Source organism: Trichomycterus rosablanca, chromosome 14 (genome assembly GCF_030014385.1).
Source record: "Trichomycterus rosablanca isolate fTriRos1 chromosome 14, fTriRos1.hap1, whole genome shotgun sequence".
Classification (NCBI taxonomy): Eukaryota; Metazoa; Chordata; class Actinopteri; order Siluriformes; family Trichomycteridae; genus Trichomycterus; species Trichomycterus rosablanca.
The window spans coordinates 35,978,450-35,988,449 of NC_086001.1; the positions used below are offsets into that span (position 1 = coordinate 35,978,450).

Here is a 10,000-nt window from a genome sequence, read left to right on the forward strand (position 1 = left end):
CGCTTTCTCTAGGTACTAACGAAGGGTTCCAGGTTGAGTTTTTTTTTTTATGTCGCCGACCTCGGCGAACAACCCGAACAGGCACTGGGGGAGAACATGCCAAACTCCCTCCAAGGCCTTCTGTATGGAGTTTGGTATGTTCTCCTCGCGTTTTCTCTAGGTACTACAGACAGGTTCCAGGGTTTTTTTTTTGTTTGTTTTCAATGTCGCCGACCTCGGCGAACAACCCGAACAGGCACTAGGGGGAGAACATGCCAAACTCCACCCAAAGGCTTTCTGTAAGGAGTTTGGCATGTTCTCCTCGCGTTTCCTCTAGGTACTAAAGACGGGTTCCAGGTTTAGTTTTTTTTTTTTATGTCGCCGACCTCGGCGAACAACCCGAACAGGCACTAGGGAGAACATGCCAATCTCCCTCCAAGGCCTTCTGTAGGGAGTTTGGCATGTTCTCCTCGCGTTTTCTCTAGGTACTACAGACGGGTTCCAGGGTTTTTTTTTGTTTGTTTTCAATGTCGCCGACCTCGGCGAACAACCCGAACAGGCACTAGGGGGAGAACATGCCAAACTCCACCCAAAGGCTTTCTGTAAGGAGTTTGGCATGTTCTCCTCGCGTTTCCTCTAGGTACTAAAGACGGGTTCCAGGTTTAGTTTTTTTTTTTTATGTCGCCGACCTCGGCGAACAACCCGAACAGGCACTAGGGAGAACATGCCAATCTCCCTCCAAGGCCTTCTGTAGGGAGTTTGGCATGTTCTCCTCGCGTTTTCTCTAGGTACTACAGACGGGTTCCAGGGTTTTTTTTTGTTTGTTTTCAATGTCGCCGACCTCGGCGAACAACCCGAACAGGCACTAGGGGGAGAACATGCCAAACTCCACCCAAAGGCTTTCTGTAAGGAGTTTGGCATGTTCTCCTCGCGTTTCCTCTAGGTACTAAAGACGGGTTCCAGGTTTAGTTTTTTTTTTTTATGTCGCCGACCTCGGCGAACAACCCGAACAGGCACTAGGGAGAACATGCCAATCTCCCTCCAAGGCCTTCTGTAGGGAGTTTGGCATGTTCTCCTCGCGTTTTCTCTAGGTACTACAGACGGGTTCCAGGGTTTTTTTTTGTTTGTTTTCAATGTCGCCGACCTCGGCGAACAACCCGAACAGGCACTAGGGGGAGAACATGCCAAACTCCACCCAAAGGCTTTCTGTAAGGAGTTTGGCATGTTCTCCTCGCGTTTCCTCTAGGTACTAACGACGGGTTCCAGGTTTAGTTTTTTTTTTTATGTCACCGATCTCGACGAACAACCCGAACAGGCACTAGGGAGAACATGCCAAACTCCCTCCAAGGCCTTCTGTAGGGAGTTTGGCATGTTCTCCTCGCGTTTAGCCTCGGGTTCGGACCCTCAGCGGAGCCGTCCACACACACACACACTCATGATTGACTAGGTGAGGGGTGGGTGTGCAGTGATTATACGCGGCCGCTAGTGGGCGCCGTTTACACACACACAAAAAAAACACCATGAGCCAAAACATGCAGCAAAAATCAGCCAATCCACCTACTGTCATGTTGAAATCAGGTTTTTTTTTTTAACGCCTGCCGTCTTCTCCGCAGCGGCTACGACGTCCCGTTCAACCCGCTCCACCTCGTCCCGTTCTACGCCGGCACGCGCTTCCACGACTTCCACCACATGAACTTCGTGGGGAACTACGGCTCCACCTTCACCTGGTGGGACCGACTGTTCAGCACCGACGCCCAGTTCCACAGCTTCAGGGTCAGACAGACGTCCAGGAAAGAGCAGTGACCACCAGAAACAACAAACCACAGACTGTACCTGCGTTATAGCGTAGTGTGCCTCACACACACACACACACACATAAATAAAAGCACTTTGGATTTTCTTTACATCGGATGATTCGATTCGTTCATTGATTCATTGATTCGTGTGAATTGACTCTCCCGCCACCGTACTTCACAGCCACGATCATAAGGGGGAACACGCCAAACTCCTCCAAGACCCTCGGTAAGGAGTTTGGCATGTTCTCCTCGTGTTTTTTTTTTTTACCAAAGGAAGGTTCCAGATGGAGGATTCAGCCCGAGCAGGCACGGGAGAGAACACGCCAAACTCCTCCCAGGGGGCGGGCTGTGAGGAGTTTGGCATGTTCTCCTTCGGGGGTTTCTCTAGGTGCTACAGGAAAGGTTCCGGATGGAAGAAGATTCGGCTCGATCTGGTGGCGTCGCCGACCCTCGCGAAGCCCCGAGCAGGCACTAGGGAGAACACGCCAAACTCCCTCAGGCCGGGCTGTAAGGAATTTGGCATGTTCTCCTCGTCTTTTCTCTATGTACAGTGGTGTTCAAAATAATAGCGGTCCAACACCATGAACCTGATAAATCACTGTTTTTAGTAGAAGTGATTTTTCTACATAGCAAATAATGTACTTGAAAGTGTAGTAGAGTAACGAAAACAAAACAAACCCAACAATTAGGACGTGCATGCCGCTCATTCTGAGTAATCGAAGCATTGATTGAAAGGGGATTGTTCAAAATAATAGCAGTGAGGAGTTCAGTCGGTGAATTAATTCATTCTGCAGAAGAACGGGTGTCAATTTTGGCCCTTATTTAAGGTAGGAGGGGGGCAAATGTTGCACATGTTGGTCATAGCACATTTCCTTCTGAAATACTGGGTAAAATGAGTTGTTCCAGACATTATAGTCAGTATATATAGATTATCGGCTGCTCAGCTAAAATGATCTCAAATGCCTTGAAGTGAAAACCAAAACCTGAAAGACGCAGAAGGAAGCGTGGAACTACTGTTCGAATGGATCAAAGAATAGCCAGAACGGCCAGTGATCACCTCCAGAAAGATCAAGGAACATCTGAAGTTACCAGTGAGTACAGAAGATGATTAAATGAAGCCGATTTACCAGCAAGAACTCCTGCAAAGTCCCGTTGTTAAGAAAAAGACGTCCTGAATGGGTTCAAATTTGCCAAAGAACACATCGACTGGTCCAAAGAGAAATGGCTCAACGTTTGCAGTACACTGTGAAGACAGTAAAGCACGGTGGTACAGAATGATGATATGGGGATGTTTCTCATACCGTGGTGTTACGTCTGTTTATCACATACGAGGGATCATGGATCAGTTGAAATATATCAGAATACTTGAGGAGATCATGTTGCCCCATGTGGAAGAAGAAATGTGCTTAAAATGGGTGTTTCAACATGACAATGACCCAAAACATCTTGGTTACAGACAAACAAGATTGAGGTAATAGAGTGACCAGCACAATCCCCTGACCTCAATCCCAGAGAGAACTTGTGTTCTGACGTCTGAAACGTGTTTTTTTGAGGCAAAACCCAAAATTGCAGAAGAACTGTGGAACGTCGTCTAATCATCCTGGACTGGAATACCTGTGCAGAGGTGCCAGAAGTTGGTCGACTCCATGCAACACAGATCTTAGAAACAATCGTTATATTAAATATTAGTTCAGTCATTTAAAGTAAAGTGAAACCTCAAACATTTTTTTTCATGTTATAGATACATTTTTTGAGTTTTTAATGAAAAATGCTGCACTGCTATTTTTTTAAACAGCCTAATATTCATTTTTCTTAACTTTCTGTGAAGGATTAATACAAACTGGCTAAATTTTAATAATGTTTTGATTTAGAATTGAAAGTGGAGTATTTTCAGTGCGTTTGCATTTATGGAAATAAAAGTTAATTTAATGATTTTGTGCTTTATTCACTTTTTTAAAATCACTGCTATTTTTTTGAACACCACTGTACTAAAGGAAAGGTTTCCAGCTCCAGGATCTAGACGAAAGATTCGGCTCGATCTGGTAACGTCACTGGTTTTGTGAGAACATGCCAAACTCCCTCCAGACGGTCTGCGTGGGTACTAAAGACAGGTTCCAGCTCCGGGTTCCAGGTTTTATTTATTTTTTTTATGTCGTCACCAACCTCAGCAAAACCCAAACAGGCACTAGGGGGAACATGCCAAACTCCTCCCAGACCTACTGTAAGGAATTTGGCATGTTCTCCTCGCGTTTTCTAAAGGAAGGCTCCAGATGGAAGGTTCGGCTCGATTTTTTTTACGTTGGCATCAGCTCAAGTATTACTCGGGGGTCCGGGGTTTGGACCCCCAGCGGAGCCGTCAGCCGGTCGGGCGTCCACACACACACTCACACACACACACACACACACACACTCACACACACACACACACACACACACACACTCACACACACACACACACACACACTCACACACACACACACACACACACACACACACACACACACACACACACACTCACACACACACACACACACACACACACACTCACACACACACACACACACACACACACACACTCACACACACACACACACACACACACACACTCACACACACACACACACACACACACTCACACACACTCACACACACACACGATTGGCTGAGGGGGGGTGGGATGTGTTACCTCATCGCGCACCGTGACCCTGACCAGGATACCCCGAACCTCAAACAGGCACAAATCCCCACAGACTGGGTTTGTACACTGACTGCACCTATTAAGACTTATATGGAACAGTGGTCTCTGGTCAAGGTCTGTGGGAGGGGCACAAACTGTCACGTCATCCTGAATGAAAGTGGGTTGCCAGCCACAGAGCATCCGGGTTCAATCCTAACCTCTGATCACCATGGTTCATGGAAAGGAGCAGGAGTTTAGTATGTTCTCCCTTCTCTCAGCGGTCGTAAAAGTGTGTGTGTGTGTGTAAGTGAACAAGAGTGTAAGTGCAGGGACGGCACCGGATCCACCGCGACACCGATCATTTCTGAGTGAGTGAAGGCGCTCCCCCTCCCCCCCTGCTGCTTATCTGCTCTCCGAAGCCCCGCCCTCTGTGAGCGCGCTCCCGTTTCCCTCCGTGTGCGCGACGCCGCATCGGGAGCGCGCGTCCGCTGGCAGGATAAACAGGTAACTGCGGGGCGGCGTGAACGCGCACGCGTCATCCCCGCGTCAAAAGGCTTCTTGCGGCTCCGCGTCTCCACACCGACCGACCGAGAGGAACCCGGAGAGGAACCCGGAGCTAGAGACGCACCGACTACCGAGAGGACATGAAGGCGCTGCTGGTGATCCTGGTCGCGGTGGCGGCTGCGCTGGCCGCCGCGGCTCCGACCGACGGCGGTATTTCGTTCGAGTACCACCGCTACGAGGAGATGCGCAAAGCCCTGGTGTCGGTGTGGCTGCAGTGCCCGGCCATCGCGCGCATCTACACGGTGGGGCAGAGCTTCGAGGGCCGCGAGCTGCTGGTGCTGGAGATGAGCGACAACCCGGGCGTCCACGACCCTGGTCAGTACCCGTCACCAAGGTTATTTCAGTACGCTTCGGGTGTTTTATTTTATTTTTATAAAGGATCAAAGGAACCGCTGAGCTTGATGTATATTTAATGTGGATCGATGACGTCACTGTGCCTGTATCGTGGGGGGTGGGGTGGAAAACATCACACACACACACACACACACACACACACACACACACACACCCAGAATCGTGCGGCAATAACAGGACGCCACAATGTCCCGATATTTACGGCGTTCAAAAGAATGACGTCTGGTGGTTTAGTGACGTCACAGCGTCCAGCATCGGATTGGTTCGTGACGTCATTGTTCGTCGCGGCGATTCTAGTCCAACTCGGAAGTCCAGGGTTCGAACCTCCAGCGGCCCGGCTGGGCGTCCACACACACACACTCGGTGATGAGTCCCTCGTTGCACCGCGACCCTGACCAGGATGGAGTTGCGCTATTGAACGGGGCACCGACGGCCTTCAGAATACTTCAATCTCCATCGACCCCGCAAATCTGGCCCGGTCAGGGTCTCTGGAGAAGGAAGAGAGAAAAGAGGGCATAAACAGGCACCGGGGAGAACATGCCAAACCCCCCCCCCCCCAGGCGGGATGCACAGAGTTTGGCACGTTCTCCCGGTGTCTGTGCGGCTTATCTCTAGGTAGGTTCCAGCTTCAGGTTCTGAACGGACGATTCAGCTCGATTCTTAATGTCACTGACCCTGTGAGAACATGCCAAACCCCCTCCAGGCGGGCTGTAAGGAATTTGGCATGTTCTCCCTGGTTCTGCGTTGGGGGGGGGGGGGGGGTGTCGAGGTACTAAAGGAAGGCTCCAGCTCACGGTTCTAGTTTTTTTTTTCTACGTTACCGACCTTGCGGAACCCGAGCGGGCACGGGGGAGAACATGCCAAACTCGTCCCAGGCGGGCTGCAAGGAATTTGGCATGTTCTCCCGGTGTCTGCGTGGCTTATCTCTAGGTACTAAATGAAGGTTTCAGCTCCAGGGTCCAGATGGAAGATTCAACTCGATTTTTTAAGGTTACTGACCTTTGCGAAACCCGAGCAGACCATAGGGGGAACATGCCAAACTCCTTCCAGGCGGGCTATAAGAAATTTGGCATGTTCTCCCAGTGTCTGTGTGGCTTATCTCTAGGTATTAAATAAAGGTTCCAGCTCCAGGGTCCAGGCTTTTTTAACGTTACCGACCTTGTGAAACCCGAGCAGGCACTGGGGGGGAACATGCCAAACTCCCTCCAGTAAGAAGTTTGGCATGTTCTCCCGGTGTCTGCTTGCTGGACGTCTCTTTCGGAGTATGTCTGTGGGGATTTGTGTCCTGTTGGGTTGCGCTGATGTTCCTGTTCGGTGTGGCTGAAGTCAGGGCCTTCCCTAAACTGCTGGGTGAACAATGAGGGTGGGTGAGGGTTGCCAGGTTTACTGTGTATCCTCTTATTTACACTTGGATCTGCAGCTCTGATTTGAGGTGTGACGTAACCGTACAGCTCGGTGTGTGTGTGTGTGTGTGTGTGTGTGTGTGTGTGTGTGTGTGTTTTATTGCTACCAGATGAGTTTCCACTCGCCGCCCCCGCCCGTCGCCCATGGCAACCCGCGGCTCCCCGCGGCGGCGCGTGTGCTCTGGGTCCCGAGTGGGTTTCCTCCCATCTCAGACCGCCGCTCCCTTCCCCCCTCCCGCCGCCTCGAAGCGAGGGCTCCAGTTCCTGCCAGATTAACCCGTAAAAAAAAGGGGGGTTTTGTTTACGCCAGGTGCCCCGCGAACGCCGTGTGGTCGAAAGTATTCGGACGCCTGACGCCCAGCTTGCCGGACGTCCCTTTATAAAAAACGAACGGTATTAAATTACAGCTACAAGACTTTGTAGTGTGTCTGTGGGGAAGTCAAACCCTGCACTCAACAAGTGGGCGGAGTCTGCAAAGTGGGCGGGGTCTGTTACACTTTTTAGTCTGCTCACAAAGTGGGGTGGAGTCTGCAAAATGGGTGGAGTCTCCAAAGTGGGCGGAGTTTGTTACGCTTTTTAGTCTACAGTGGGTGGAGTCTTCAAAGTGGGCGGGGGTCTGTAAAGTGGGCGGAGTCGGTTACACTTTTTAGTCTGCTCACAAAGTGGGGTGGAGTCTGCAAAATGGGTGGAGTCTCCAAAGTGGGCGGAGTTTGTTACGCTTTTTAGTCTACAGTGGGTGGAGTCTTCAAAGTGGGCGGGGTCTGTAAAGTGGGCGGAGTCGGTTACACTTTTTAGTCTAACCCCGTGCTCACAAAGTGGGTGAAGTCTGCAAAGTGGGTGGAGTCTGCAAAGTGGGTGGAGTCTGCAAAGTGGGTGGAGTCGGTTACACTTTTTAGTCTAACCCCGTGCTCACAAAGTGGGTGGAGTCTGCAAAATGGGTGGAGTCTCCAAAGTGAGCGGAGTTTGTTACGCTTTTTAGTCTACAGTGGGTGGAGTCTTCAAAGTGGGCGGGGTCTGTAAAGTGGGCGGAGTCGGTTACACTTTTTAGTCTGCTCACAAAGTGGGGTGGAGTCTGCAAAATGGGTGGAGTCTCCAAAGTGGGCGGAGTTTGTTACGCTTTTTAGTCTACAGTGGGTGGAGTCTTCAAAGTGGGTGAAGTCTGCAAAGTGGGTGGAGTCTGCAAAGTGGGTGGAGTCTGCAAAGTGGGTGGAGTCTGTTACACTCTTTAGTCTAACCCCGTGCTCACAAAGCGGGCGGAGTTTGTAGTGTGTCTGTGGGGATTTATGCCTGTTCGGTCGAATCGGCCACAAATATGCGGACGCCTGTTCCAGAAACGTGAGCGTAAACGTAAATGTGGCGTTCGTGTCATTCTCCTATATTCCGAGCGATTTACCCCGGTCAGGGTCTCAGGGGGTCCACGGTTTAAAACCTGGATCCCAACACCACCCTGTCAATAAAACGTTTGTACCCGAAAGCCCTAAGGAAGGAGCGGAGACTGTTAGAGCTGCCGGGCATGTCCTGGGGTCTCCAGACAGCTCGTGATCGGGCGTCCAGATACTTTCGGCCGTACGACTAGAACAGTCCCTACTCCTCTGGGGAGGGAAGGGACATTTTGGGTCGGCGTTCCGATTCATCCCACAGCTGTGTGTTCGGGGTCGCTCCTGTCACACCGAACGTCTAGAACAGGGACGGTCCTTCCCCAAACTGTTGTCCACATACTTTTGGGATCCTTCCGTCCCAGATCCGCGCCGGCGACCCGATCATCCGCGGCTGAGGCGCAGCATAAATAGCCTGTTGCCGTGGCGATAGATCGGCTTAGCGCGATGAGCCGCGCACACGCACGCGCCATCTGGCACCTCGGGATCAAAAGTATCTGGACGCCTGATCATGAGCTGTTCGGAGACCCCAGGGTATGCCTGGCAGCTCTAACAGTCTCCGCTCCTACGAAGGTTTTATTGACAGGGTGGTGTTGGGATCCAGGTTTTGAACCGTGGACCCCCTGAGACCCTGACCGGGGTAAATGGGTCATGGTCATGAATAGAACTAAACAATATGATTCAGGAACCTGGAACTTTCCATCTGGGTGTTTCAGAGTCTTAAAGCTGCCGGTGTGTGTGTGTGTGTGTGTGTGTGTGTGTGTGTGTGTGTGTGTGTGTTTGCCGAAGCGGGCGGGGCGGGTAGGGTGTGTGTGTGTGTGTGTGTGTGTGTGTGTGTGTGTGTGTAGAGGGTGAGGTGTCTTCCTGTTGGCGAGCGCTCGTTAATAATAAATCAAACGGATCTGCAGCATCTGCTCCTCCGCTAGAAATGGAATAAGGACGACGAATCCGCGGTCAAAATGCGCCGCTATTAGCTAACGCTGTTAGCGTTTAGCTAGATATCGTTCACGTATCGCGGCGGCCACGCTAGCCGGCCACGCCCGAGCCACGGAGGGCTTCGTGGCTTCGCGGCGACTCCTAGTGTCCGGTGAAGGCGGCGTGACGAGTGGTGGAGGAATCCGTAGAGCATAGCGTGACCCTCCACACACAGTACATAGAGCCTGCCTCGCAGTCGGCGCTCCGATCCGTCCCAAACGGACTCCCAAACGCTCGGCCCGATTGAGCTCGTCGCTTAGTTCAGGAGACCGGAACCTCACGGAGGTTCGGCGTCCACATACTTTTGGCAATATCGTACGGAACGAAGAAGGACGGCGTTTGCGCTTCTAGGGTTCTGCAGTTGCCATAGCAACCGGGTCATCGGCGTCGCGTTCTACACTCGATTTTTCCCCCCCTGTGGTCAAAAGTATGTGGACACGCTCGGATCAATCAAATCGATAAGCATTTATGTCTTTCCGCGAGAGTTTGGAGCGCGCCTGTGGGGATTTGTGGGTCTCAAATTCCCGCAGATGTTCGGTCTTTTAAACCGGATGTCCGACAAGCTCCCGGTCGGGGGTCCGTGCCGGGAAAGGAACAGCTGTCCGTATACTTTTGGTCGTGTATCGTAGCTGTACGTGGGGGGGGGGGGGTTTCGTGTGGTAATGCGGTTGCCAGATGTTGGGTTTCGCTCCAGCTCCCTCTCCTGAGATTTATTTTTCAAAGAGTGGGATGCAGTATGGGCGAGTCAGGGGACTGGGATAGGGTGTAGATCAGGGGACTGGCATAGGGTGTAGATCAGGGGACTGGGATAGGGTGTAGATCAGGGGACTGGGATAGGGTGTAGATCAGGGGACTGGGATAGGGTGTAGATCAGGG

The 10,000-nt window shown here is 51.5% G+C and overlaps 2 protein-coding genes across 4 annotated transcripts in view; both read left to right on the forward strand.

Annotated features, from left to right (window-relative positions):
* Positions 1-1,883, forward strand: part of msmo1 (methylsterol monooxygenase 1) — an 8,064-nt gene extending 6,181 nt beyond the window's left edge. For all 3 annotated transcript variants that reach the window (XM_063008921.1, XM_063008922.1, XM_063008923.1), the window contains one exon: positions 1,593-1,883. In XM_063008921.1, the coding sequence (XP_062864991.1) occupies positions 1,593-1,782 (190 nt within the window). In that variant the 3' untranslated portion in view covers positions 1,783-1,883. The remainder of the gene's footprint in view (positions 1-1,592) is intronic.
* A 2,996-nt stretch (positions 1,884-4,879) lies between these two features.
* cpe (carboxypeptidase E) overlaps positions 4,880-10,000 on the forward strand; it is a 16,614-nt gene continuing 11,493 nt past the window's right edge. The window contains exon 1 of the mRNA XM_063008850.1: positions 4,880-5,331. Within this exon, the coding sequence (XP_062864920.1) occupies positions 5,097-5,331 (235 nt within the window). The 5' untranslated portion in view covers positions 4,880-5,096. The remainder of the gene's footprint in view (positions 5,332-10,000) is intronic.